Source organism: Bison bison, unplaced genomic scaffold (genome assembly GCF_000754665.1).
Source record: "Bison bison bison isolate TAMUID 2011002044 unplaced genomic scaffold, Bison_UMD1.0 scf7180017864525, whole genome shotgun sequence".
Lineage (NCBI taxonomy): Eukaryota > Metazoa > Chordata > Mammalia > Artiodactyla > Bovidae > Bison > Bison bison.
Window position 1 is genome coordinate 2,767,901 of NW_011495076.1, and position 13,104 is coordinate 2,781,004.

The 13,104-nt window shown below is 40.1% G+C and overlaps 1 protein-coding gene across 2 annotated transcripts in view; it reads right to left on the reverse strand.

Annotated features, from left to right (window-relative positions):
* Window positions 1-10,589, reverse strand: part of KIAA0895 (KIAA0895 ortholog) — a 61,533-nt gene extending 50,944 nt beyond the window's left edge. For both annotated transcript variants that reach the window (XM_010831151.1, XM_010831152.1), the window contains exon 1: window positions 10,297-10,589. In XM_010831151.1, coding sequence (XP_010829453.1) covers window positions 10,297-10,321 — 25 coding nt within the window. In that variant the 5' untranslated portion in view covers window positions 10,322-10,589. The remainder of the gene's footprint in view (window positions 1-10,296) is intronic.
* Between the last annotated feature and the right edge of the window lie 2,515 nt (window positions 10,590-13,104).

Here is a 13,104-nt window from a genome sequence, read left to right on the forward strand (position 1 = left end):
AGTGAGTCAACTCTTCGCATGAGGTGGCCAAAGTACTGGAGTTTCAGCTTTAGCATCGTTCCTTCCAAAGAACTGAGCCACTAGGGAAGCCTTAAGCAGCACTTATACCAAAAGCTTCCAGATGTACATGCTGGGTTTCAAAGAGGCAGAGGAATGAGAGATCAAATTGCCAACACTCGTTGGATCATGGAGAAAGCAAGGGAATTTCAGAAAAACATCTCCTTCATTGACTACACTAAAACTTTTGACTGCGTAGATCACAACAAACTGGAAAATTCTTAGAGACTGGAATACCAGACCACCTTAGCTATTTCCTGAGAAACCTATACGTGGGTCAAGAAGCAACTGTTAGAATCTTACATGGAACAACTGACTGGTTTCAATATGGGAAAGGAGTACAATAAGGCTATGTATTGTCTCCCTGCTTATTTAACTTGTATGCGGAGTATATCACGCAAAATGGTGGGCTGGATGAATCACAAGCTGGAATACAGACTGCAGGGAGAAATATCAACAACCTCAGATATGCAGATGACACCACCTTAATAGCAGAAAGCAAAGAGGAATTAAAGAGCCTCTTGATGAAGGTGAAAGAGGAGAGCAGAGTGCACTCTTTCATTCCACAAATACAGGAGTATTGCTAAAAGGTACATGAATCTGAAAAACATCTGTATAATTACATCGTTCTTGTCTTCGCATAGCCTCCAATATGGCTCTGAAGGTAAGGCAGTTCTATGAAGATTTGAGTACTAATATGAGGTAGTTCGGAGAAGGCAATGGCACCCCACTCCAGTACTCTTGCCTGGAAAATCCCATGGATGGAGGAGCCTGGAAGGCTGCAGTCCATGGGGTCGCTAGGAGTCGGACACGACTGAAGCGACTAGCAGCAGCAGCAGCAGCATGAGGTAGTATAAGCTTAAATATGAAAAACAAAAGGTACAGATAATAATGTAGAATTCAGAGAAGGAAGAGAGCAATGTGAAGAGAAACACTTGAGGAGAATTCAGCTGAACGCTTTAAGAGCTTTCACATTCAATTAACTGACCAAGTGTTCCAGTTTGTCTTAAATTCTCTTATTTGAATTCCTATCAGACCACGTCTGCCTATAAAACCTTTTCTAAATCCTTTCTGCTAATGTGATACATGATTCTCTCAAACAGCTCTCTTTTGCAAGTCTCGTGGATCCTTACACCTCTAGTTCTCAACCTCTGGCTCCTACTATGGAGGCAATTTCAATGCTAGCTGACTTGGACAGCTGCTTTCCTTGCCAAGAAAGACAACCCATTAATTCAATTTTTAAAAAAACTTTATCTACATAGATCTGTCACTCATTCATTCAAGATTAGACATTCAGGGATCCTTTCTATAATAAATAGTAATAAATAATTTAGAAAAGGGAGAGGAACCAGAGATCAAATTGCCAACATCCTATGGATCATGGAAAAAGCAAGAGAGTTCCAGAAAAACATCTACTTCTACTTTATTGACTACACCAAAGCCTTTGATCGTGTGGATCACAACAAACTGTGGAAAATTCTGAAAGAGATGGGAATACCAAACCACCTTACCTGCCCCCTGAGAAATCTGTATGCAGGTCAGGAAGCAACAGTTAGAACCAGATATGGAACAACAGACTGGTTCCAAACTGGGAAAGAAGTACATCAAGGCTGTATATCATCACCCTGCTTATTTAACTTCTATGCAGAGTATATCATGCAAAATGCCGGGCTGGCTGAAGCACAAGTTGGAATCAAGACTGCTGGGAGAAATATCAATAACCTCAGATATGCAGATGACACCACCCTTATGGCAGAAAGTGAAGAGGAACTAAAAAGCCTCTTGATGAAAGTGAAAGAAAGAGGAGAGTAAAAAAGCTGGCTTAAAACTCAACATTCAAAAAACTAAGATCATGACATTTGGTCCCATCACTTCATAGCAAATATATGGGGAAACAATGGAAATAGTGACTATTTCCTGGGCTCCAAAATCACTGCAGGTGGTAACTGCAGCCATGAAATTAAAAGACACTTGCTCCTTGGGAGAAAAGCTATGAGCAACCTAGACAGCATATTAAAAAGCAAACATTACTTTTCTGACAGAGGTCCATCTAGTCAAAGCTATGGTTTTTCCAGTAGTCATGTATGGATGTGAGAGCTTTTCTCTCATAAAGAAAGCTGAGCACTGAAGAACTGATGCTTCTGAACTGTGGTGTTGGAGAAGACTCTTGAGAGTCCCTTGGACTACAAGGAGATCAAACCACTCAATTCTAAAGGAAGTCAGTCCTGAATATTCATTGGAAGGACTGATGTTGAAGCTGAAGTTCCAATACTTTGGCCACCTGATGTGAAGAAGTGACTCATTGGAAAAGACCCTGATGCTGGGAAAGATTGAAGGCGGGAAGAGAAGGGGATGACAGAGGATGAGATGGTTGGATGGCATCACTGACTTGATGGATGTGAGTTCGAGCAAGCTTCGGGAATTGGTGGACAGGGAAGCCTGGTGTGCTGCAGTCCACAGGGTCGCAAAGAGTCGGACATAACTAAGCAACTGAACTGAATAAATAATAATAGCAGCCACTATTTGTTGACACATTTATGTGAGTTTGGGATTTCACCAAAGACTGTAGTGTTTTATCATTTAACCTTCAGAAATTTTAAATAATTTGCTCAAGGTTATATGACAAAGTAGTGAAGAATAAGCTATGATCTGAATGTGTCTGATTACAGAGTCCATGCTCATTCTATTATATAAGGACAGTCATTCAATTATCAACAGACATTCGGTATTAAATCTGCTACACGCACAGCACTACACCTTTCTTCCTCTGTACAAGACACGGCACCCTATTAAGACATAGTAATCGGAATCACTAATGTACCAAGATAGGTACACGACCATGTTTTATTCATCTCTTTCCAACATCTAGCAAGGTATCTGGTAGACATTCAATAAATGTACACTGAATAAATTAATGAATGGTATGATCCTTAAGTTGCTACTCTCTAACCACTGTAGATAAACATGTATTTGTAGTTTTGGAACCATTCCATATATCTGAGGAGATCATTGCAGTAGTGGAAAAATAACCTGCAAGACCTTGAACCAGAGGTTCTCAGCTGAGAGCAACTGTGCCCTCTAGGGCACTTGGCTATCACAACCAGGGAGTGATGCTGCTACAATCTTGTAGTTAGAGGCCAGGGATGAGACTAAACATCCTTCAGTGCATATGACAGCCTCCTTCAACAAAAGCATTCATCCTAAAATAGTGCTAAGGTAGAGAAATTGTGCACTAAATGCTAAGTTTTAAACCCAGAAATCATAGGATTTAAGGTAAAGAAACAGTATGATGTTAAAAGTGGACAATAAACAATCCAAATACAAAAGGTACTCAGAAGTCCTTCTAGTTAACATTTTCTAGGCCAACATATGAAATCTGAATTCTACTGTCTAAAGATAACATGAAAGTATAAATTGTGAGTGTGTGTGTAGTCACTCCAATGGTGTCCAACTCTGTGACCCCTTCGACTATAGCCATCCAGGCTCCTCTGTCCATGGGATTCACTAGGCAAGAATACTGGAGTGGATTGCTATGACCTCCTCCAGGGGATCTTCCCAACCCAGGGATCGAACCCATGTCTCTAAACTGCTGCTGCTGCTGCTAAGTTGCTTCTAGTAGGAGCTAAATAAACTGTCTACCACGTGGACAAGCTGAGAAGTAGGAACTAGATTGCATAGGGACATGCTGAAGGCTGACTACACAAAGTGGCTGTTCAGTAACGTAAAAAACCAACGCCAAGTAAACAGAACAAATAAAACTTTCATCAACGGCTGGTAGGTCCCAGATTCCCACAGGTTTAAATACTTAAGTGTTGCCAACTGATAGTCAAAACTAGGTAGGCTGGGCAAACATGGGCTAAGGAACACAAGCTGCAGTCCAAATGCCCATGAACAGTGTCGGTTTCCCTAATAAGACACCACAAATTTAGAAGACAAGAGGTGATAATCAAAGAAAGACTGAAATGGACACTGAAAGGGAAAAAAGAGAACTGAGATAAGAACAAGGGTGTCATAAACCTAGAAAAGTCAGGTAAGGGCTAGGCACAGCCAGGAAGGTAAAGCGAGGTAATCAGGTTTTTTTTCATTTGCTCTTCATAATAAAAAGGAAGGGAGTTACCTCAAATTAAAATCAGTGAATAAACTGCTCTGAACAATTCCTAATTTCGTTGGTTTATTATAGGTTTTTTTAAAATGAGATTCAATGTAAAAGTGCTTTATTTGGTTCCTAAAACCTAGAGTTTTCTGTTGTTTTGTCATAAAGCATCAGTGACCAAAATTCATAATTTTGTCCCATTGCAAACAGGCTATAAACTTCAGGATAGTTCAATTCTAAACTATCTGCTAAAACACTCCCTCCCAGGAGTTTCAGTTCACTTGTGAATTATCTAACTGAGAGATTTAGCATTAGTCCTTTTTAAGCTCCACCTGCTATTAAGTAGGCTGGGAGTACCAATGGTGTATCTGTTTCAAATAAATGTGAATCCTGCCAAATGCTGATATCCCATGAAGTTCATAAAAGCAGGGCAGGTGGGCCTTCAAACAATTCTTACAAGATTGATATAAATTAATTTCTCAAGAGTCATACTAATCTTATTTTGCTGTTACTGTTCAGTCACTCAGTTGTGTCCAATCCTTTGTGACCTCACAGACTGCAACACACCAGGCTTCCTCATCCTTCACTATCTCTAGGAGTTTGCTCAAACTCATGTCCATTGAGTCAATGATGCCATCCAACCATCTCATCCTCTATTGCCCCCTTTTCCTCCTGCCCTCAGTTTTTCCTAGCATCAGGGTCTTTTCCAGTGAGTCAGTTCTTTGCATCAGATGGCCAAAGTACTTGAGCTTCAGCATCAATCCTTCCAATGAATGTTTAGGGTTCATTCCCTTTACAATTGACTGGTTTGATCTTGCTGTCCAAGGAATGCTCAAACAAATCTTATTTTGTTGTATTAAGCAGTGGAGAACCTAAAAGACTGTTTTTGTAATTTTAAATACTATTGCTTACTTTAAGAAAATATGACTTTTAAAACAGGCTTAAGAACAAAAAGATTTCAATGAAGACACCATATTCGCCTAACTCAATTTTTACCAAAAAATTGAGACTTCTTAAAGCATAAGCAGGCTTCTTTGGGGGAAAGTGTAACTCACTTCCTGTTCTAAAAGTAGTAAAACTCATACTCTCATATTAAGTCACTGTTTAAAGTAACATTTTAGCCACCAGCAATCTGCTTCACTATAGCCTTGGAGGAAATGAAAACGTGTTGATCAAAGAAGCCATTCACCCCAAACTGATTACCCATATTGAGGGAAAATTGCAAAATATTATTACATTAAAGCTGGTGGTCAGTATAGTCACATATATACTGAAATTACCAACACAATGAAAGCTGAATTTGTATCTAGAACAGGTGAAAAGAATACCAAGATTCCTGGCTTCCATTCCCAACTCTTTCAATAACCTCTCTGTAATAGTAGCCTAATTACTAAACCCATGGGTGCCTCCTGTTCCTCATCTAAAGAAACAGGAGAGGGAGGGAACACTGTTTACTAAACTCTTAAAAGTGTTTCACAACTGAATAGGTGAGCTTTCACAGTAATTATAAGGTCTCTGGCTAAAGGAAAGATCAGATCATCAGCATCACAGCCTGGTGGAAAATACCATTCAACCAATTTTGACCCATAAAATGGCAATCTCATATATTTCACTAATACTTATGAAACCTGAGAAGCTGGGATAATTTTATACCACAAAACAATAGGCTGTTTAATTACAAACAGAAGGCAAAACAAAATAATCCCCAAACAAGATAAACACTTTAATTTCACCAGGTTGTTTATCATTATTTAAATGGTATTTGTCAATAGTAGAAAGGATGAATAAATTGTGATATATTTATATAATAAAATACATTGCAATGGAAAAAAAAAAACAATTAGGTTACAATAGTACGGATGACTCTAGACAATACTGAGCAAACAGCCAGATCATGAGAGTTTATACTGTATAATTTCATTTATATGTGGTTCAAAAACAGACAAAACTAATTTATGGTATTAGAAGACAGAAAAGTGATTACCTTTGGGGGAGGGATTATAATTTGGGAGGTGGTAATAAAGTTTTAGGGGCTAAAAATGCCCTGTATTTTATTCTGGACAGTGGTTACATATGTACAGATTCATCAGGCTGCCCCTTTAAGACTTGTGAACTTTACTGAATGTAAGTTAAGACCATAATTTTTTACATGGTATGTTAAAAATTGGTATCTTTGAAAACATTTATTGCCCAATTTGTCTGCATTATAATAGGTAATCTTTTAATTACAATCTGAATTCAACATTGTCCAATATAGTTTCTCAACTGTAAGAAGAAAGAGATGAAAAGGTAGTATCATTTAAGAATTGAGAAACAACTGTATTTAAGGATTCTTAAAAATGTCAGATTCCCAGTTAAGAGCATTTCAGTGTCACTCTATTAGTAGCAACGATTCTTATAACGTGATACTATTGTTTTTTGGCCAGAAACTGCTGAGTTCTATATGCATTTAGAAGCACGAAGAGTATTCTATAATGCCAGGAAATGGTGGTTGTGGTAAAAGAAAACACATTAAACTGTCTAAAACAACAGTGAACATGCAAGAAAACTAACTTCCCCAGGTATTCCACGTAGGGTGAAGACAAAATTCCTAATCACGGCACATGAAGGCTCTGACGATCATTGCTCTGCCTCTCTGGCCTCGGGGTGCACAATGTCCACACACCCGCCGCCCCTTAATCAGTCCATTCTAGACTCCCTTCATTTTGTCAGTCTCTCACACTCACCTCTCTCCAGACACAACACTTCATCTTCCGTTCCCTATATATGAAGAGCTCTCCTCTCTGATAGATTAATCCTTATTCATCCTTCAGTTCAAACTTGTTCAGGAAAACTTCCCTGGAATGTTCTTTTGACTCACTTGTCATCATTGCAGTCTTACATTTGCTTATATGATGGCCTTCCCCATCACTGAAATTTTAAGTTCCATTGTGGCATAAACCTATGTTTGTTTTTGTTCACTCACTGCTGAGAGATAACCAAGGAAGGAGAATATTTGAGAGCAGAGAAAGGACACAGGGTTTAAATGCCTGAAAGTTGAGGGAAAAAATCATACCTGGATGCATAAAAAAATTAAACAATGAGTGATGTTGAAGATAAGTTTTAATGGCAGGTGCCTACTGCTGTAGAATAAACAGGAGCTATATGCCTAAGTGTATCCATTCCAAATGGCCAAACACTGCTCTTAGGACTTCTGTCTAGTATTTTTAAACATTCACTTTTGTCACAAAGGAGCTTCATTTCCAGATGATTAATTAGTCACTTCTCATCACATACAAAATACAGGTAGTAGGAATTCACAAATGAACATAATCTTATATGGCTTCTGACAGCATTTTGTTACTCACTGAACGAGCTAGATGTCATCTTCTCTATTTCAAAAACAATTTTATAGTCAGGTAAAATGTCATCTTTCCAGGCAAAAATTATTACAGACTTGCCTGTGATAAAACTTAAAAACATCTGGAGTAAATTATCAGCTAACATAGCACTGATGTTAAATGAGATTTTCATGTTGAATTTTGTGGCTTAACTCAGCATATCTTTTAACAAGTGTTTGACTTCCCTAGTGGTTGAGAAAATGGGCTTTGGAAGGGAGTTTCTCTGATTTGAATCTTGGCTATTTATTAGCAGCTGTGTGTGACCTTGATCAAATTACTTGACATCTTTATGCTGCAGCTTCCTTATCTGGAAAATGGAATAAAAATACTACATTCCTCACAGTATTAGTGAGAGGATCAAAAAAGTTAATACATGTGTAGTGCTGAGAACAATGCCAGCCTGTACTAAGAAGTGGGTGTTAACTATTAGTATCAGTATTATATTCAGCTTCTATAGAAATACTCCATGGAACACTGTAAATACTCCAGTATTTGGAATCAAATCTTATTTTACTCCTCCATTTGGCAGTTCACTGGGATGTCATATTTAGATATTAAATCATGACTAATAAGTCAAAAGTGAGATATTATATAGGAAGTAATTTCAGAAACAAGTAACTGTGCTTCAGTGCTCTACATTCATAGCTATCTCAAAGCTGAAAAGAAATGAACAGAGTACTTTCCATCAGTACTCTCACCACAAACAAGAGCAATCTTAATGCTAATCAGAAGAACATGGGCTTCTAAGATATCAATGAATAGTGAGGGGTTAGAGAGGGATAGTGAGGGGTTAGAGAGGGATAGTGAGGGGAAAGGAGGGTATACTTTTGGCTAAACTCTCTTCATAAAGTTTCTGGCCATTGAAAGTGGGTTTTCTGATATGTCAGCAAAATGCTAGGCGTGGAGTTCTAGAACATGGGAGTTCCTTTTAACTAGTCAAGAAACTTACAAAAGAAATGGAGAAACTAATTTGAAAAATGACCAGTTGTTCTAATCTGGGGCTTGAATTGTCTCAAATGACTATTTTAATTTTTATTGAACTATAGTAATCCACTGCCAAATTATGTTATCTTGGGATAGCAACAAGCAGAGTTGGACTGAGGAGTGTATTGCCACTAAATTATGGAATGGGGGTTCAGACAAGAGAAGTAGGTCTACTATTTTATAAAGTATTTCTCCTCAAACTTCCAACTGTGATAAGAAAAACAGGAGATCCATGTTGTATAGCTGACTGGTCAGAATACTCACTTTCTAAAACTAGTATTATCATAATTATATTCTCTCTACCATTATTTTTGTGCTTTGGGAAAATAATTTTGATTGATATCATTTGTAAATTGTTATATAATAACCCTTTTACAAAATCTAACTAGAATATTTTTCTCCAAGGCAGTGGTTCTCAAATGGAGCGGGGGCGGTGGTAATTTTGCCCTCCAGGAGACATTTGATAAGGTCTGGAGATAATTTTGGTTGTCACAAATCAGTGTGTGTGGAGTCGGGGGGTGGGGGTTGGGGGTGAGGGGATTACCAGCATCTAGTGGGAGAGGCTGGGGATCTGCTAAAGATTGTACAATGCCCAGGACAGCCTCCCACAACAAAGAGTTACCCACTAATTCAATGTTAACAGTGCCAAGGTTGAGAGACCCTGCTCCAAGGTAAAAAGAAGATACAATATTTTAAAGTAACCTCCAATATTTTCATTGTATTTTAGATGAAAAGAACAGCACCTACACCAAATCACTTAAAAAAAAAATCTAATGCCTCTGAAATCTTAAATCTTGTAATTGTTGATGCTTCCCATCAACATAAACAACGGTGAGACAAATCACAGCAATGTCACGACTGCACAAAATCAGTTCCCTATTTTATAACACGGAACATGAAATACAGTATAATTAAGACCATAAATATTTTCATTAAAACTTGATTTCGTTACACAAAGATTTTGCAGGAAAATGGTCTACTAGGTATTAAATGCCTTAAAGTTAAAAAAAAAAACAAAAACCTGGCCTTATTCTGATGTTAGTTTCAAGTTTAGAGAATTTCCTTTACTCTGCTGTTCTTAGGTGCTTCTGGTCATGATATTAGACTATCAAGAACTCTGTCTTGCAGTAATGTTAAACAGACTCAAATGACAGAAAATGGCCTAGGAAATTATTCTAATGTTATGCAAGATCATTTTAAAATAGTATCCACAATTCTTTTTAATAACAGAAAGCAAATAACTTTCTGACCTGGGGTCTAAACATCCATTTTTTGTGTTTGGTATAATACATTTATTCAGTGACCTATTGATATCAACTCAAAAACGTTCTGACTTAAGAATAAAAGCATACATATAAACCAGTACAAATACTGATATATACAGAGACGTGCTCATTTGCTTAGCTCTTATTTTTCTGAACATTCTAGAAAACTAGATTTCAGGGCACTATAATGCCTGATTAATAAGCTTTGAAGTAGAATTTAACAATATTTAGATTGTAGGGCCGGTAAGCCAGTAAAATTTACACCATTACAATCCACAGCACGTGCTTATTGATAACTGACCAAACCTAACGGTACCGTTTTCTCTTCCCTGCGCACCTTTTGCCTGAGCACCTTCTGGGGGCTCCGCACTGTTCTGGGCGTCGCGTTGGGCACCGGACCCCAATCCTACCGTTACCTCGGCCTCCCGGCGGACCCACCCGATACTCGCCGCAAGCGACCGGGACGACGCTGGCGGCTCCCGCCAGCCCAGAGACCACCATGCTTCCCAGCACTCACCTGTCACTCTAATAGACTCCAGCATCGTCCCGCTGAGGCCGCGGGCGGTGGGCTCCGCGGGCGCTGGGGGCGAGGGCCAGATAGGAACCTGGCGAGCCGCCTCTAGCCTCCGGCCGTGCCTCGGACCCGGGGTCGCGGCAGGAGGTTGCTTTCGGCGACCAGGGGTAGGATCAGGTGGGAACGGACCGGCAAAGACGTGCGGACAGAGCACTGCGCACAGCGTTCCTTCCAGCCCGCAGGTAGCTGGAAGGTACTCAAGGCCGCCCAACGGTAGGCAGCAGCTCTGAGTACCCGCCGCCGTGACGTTGCCGCTCCCCCGTTGCTAGGAAACGCTTCTCGCTGTCCGCGTGCGCCAAGCTTTCAGAGCCTGCGCGCCACAGGAGGCGCTCGAGCTACGGTGGCCTGACTCGCAGAAGAGAGGAGGAACTACAACTCCCCGCGTGCACAGCGCTCGCCCACGCCTCGGGGGTCTTGTGGGCTGGGCCTTGGGAGAGGCTCGTGTCCCCGCCCGCTGGGATACACGCATTTTGACTCCTCGTCTTCGTAGACGTTTGTGAGCTGTTAACTCCGCGGTAAATTTACAAGAGACAGCTGGTGTGTCACTTAGTCCCAGCTGCGAGTTACAAAGCCGGTCTACTCCGGCTTTTAAGTTACCTTTCCAGGTGCAGAAAAGCTAAGACAACTTTAGATTGCAGCTGGTAATAATGAAGGTGCTGGAAGCTCGACCATATTTATCAGTTGAGTGCTCTGGCATAATATCCTTAATACTAAAATACAAATTTTAACTTATGATTGTGCAGTTGATAGGGGCTGAATGTTGCTTTTTGTCTATTATTGCCTAGGAAATGTAGGGACTATGTTGTTGTTTAGTTGCCCAGTCGTTTCCGACTCTTTGCAACCCCATGGACTGTAGCATCCAGGCCTCTGTCCCTCACTATCTCCCGAAGTTTGCCCAAGTTCATGCCCACTGCATGAGTGATGCTATCCAGCCATCTCATCCTGTGCTGGTCTCTTCTGTTCTCCATCTTTGCCAACATCAGCGACCTTTCCAATGAATTGGCTGTTTGCATCAGATGACCAAAATACTGGCGCATCACTTTCAGCATCAGTCCTTCCACAGAGTATTCAGGGTTGATTTCCCTTAAGATCTATTGGTTTGATCTCCTTCCTGTCCGTGGGACTTTCAGTAGAGACTATACCATTTCACAAACATTTTCTGAGAGCGTAATATGTGCATGCATCACTATGAACAAAGCTAGTGGATGAGATGGAATTCCAGTTGAGCTATTTCAAATCCTAAAAGATGATCCCAATCTGATCACACAGACCACAGCCTTGTCTAACTCAATGAAACTAAGCCATGCTGTGTTGGGCCACCCAAGGCCTACAGGTCATGGTGGAGAGGTCTGACAGAATGTGGTCCACTGGAGAAGGGAATGGCAAACCACTTCAGTATTCTTGCCTTGAGAACCCCATGAATAGTATGAAAAGGCGAAAAGATAGGACACTGAAAGATGAACTCCTCAGGTCAGTAGGTGCCCAATCTGCTACTGGAGATCAGTGGAGAAATAACTCCAGAAAGAATGAAGGGATGGAGCCAAAGCAAAATCTACACCCAGTTGTGGATGGGACTGGTGATAGAAGCAAGGTCTGATGCTATAAAGAGCAATATTGCATAGGAACTTGTAATGTCAGGTCCATGAATCAAGGCAAATTGGAAGTGGTCAAACAGGTGATGGCAAGAGTGAATGTCGACATTTTAGGAATCACCGAACTAAAATGGACTGGAATGGGTGAATTTAACTCAGATGGCCATTATATCTACTACTGTGGGCAAGAATCTCTTAGAAGAAATGGAGTAACCATCATAGTCAACAAAAGAGTCCTAAATGCAGTACTTGAATGCAATCTCAAAAACGACAGAATGATCTCTGTTCGTTTCCAAGGCAAACCATTCACTATCACAGTAATCCAAGTATATGCCCTGACCAGTAAAACTAAAGAAGCTGAAGTTGAACAGTGCTATGAAAATCTACAAGACCTTCTAGAACTAACACCCAAAAAAGATGTCCTTTTCATTATAGGGGACTGGAATGCAAAAGTAGGAAGTCAAGAAACACCTGGAGTAACAGGCAAATTTGGCCTTGGAGTATGGAATGAAGCAGGAAAAAGGCTAATAGAGTTCTGCCAAGAGAACACACTGGTCATAGCAAACACCCTCTTCCAACAACACAAGAAAAGACTCCACACATGGACATCACCAGATGATCAACACCAAAATCAGATTGATTATATTCTTTGCAGCCAAAGATGGAGAAGCTCTATACAGTCAGCAAAAACAAGACCAGGAGCTGACTGTGGCTCAGACTCCTTATTGCCAAATTCAGACTTAAATTGAAGAAAGTGAGGAAAACCACTAGACCATTCAGGTATGACCTAAATCAAATTCCTTATGATTATATAGTGGAAGTGAGAAATAGATTTAAGAGACTAGATCTTATAGAGTGCCTGATGAACTATGGACGGAGGTTCGGGACATTGTACAGGAGACAGGAATCAAGACCATCCCCAAAAAAAGAAATGCAAAAAAGCAAAATGGCTGTCTTACATTTTGGCAGCCTTACAAATAGCTGTGAAAAGAAGAGAAGTGAAAAGCAAAGGAGAAAAGGAAAGATATAAGCATCTGAATGCAGAGTTCTGAAGAATAGAAAGGAGAGATAAGAAAGCCTTCCTCAGAGATCAATGCAAGGAAATAGAGGAAAACAATAGAATGGGAAAGACTAGCGATCTCTTCAAGAAAATTAGAGG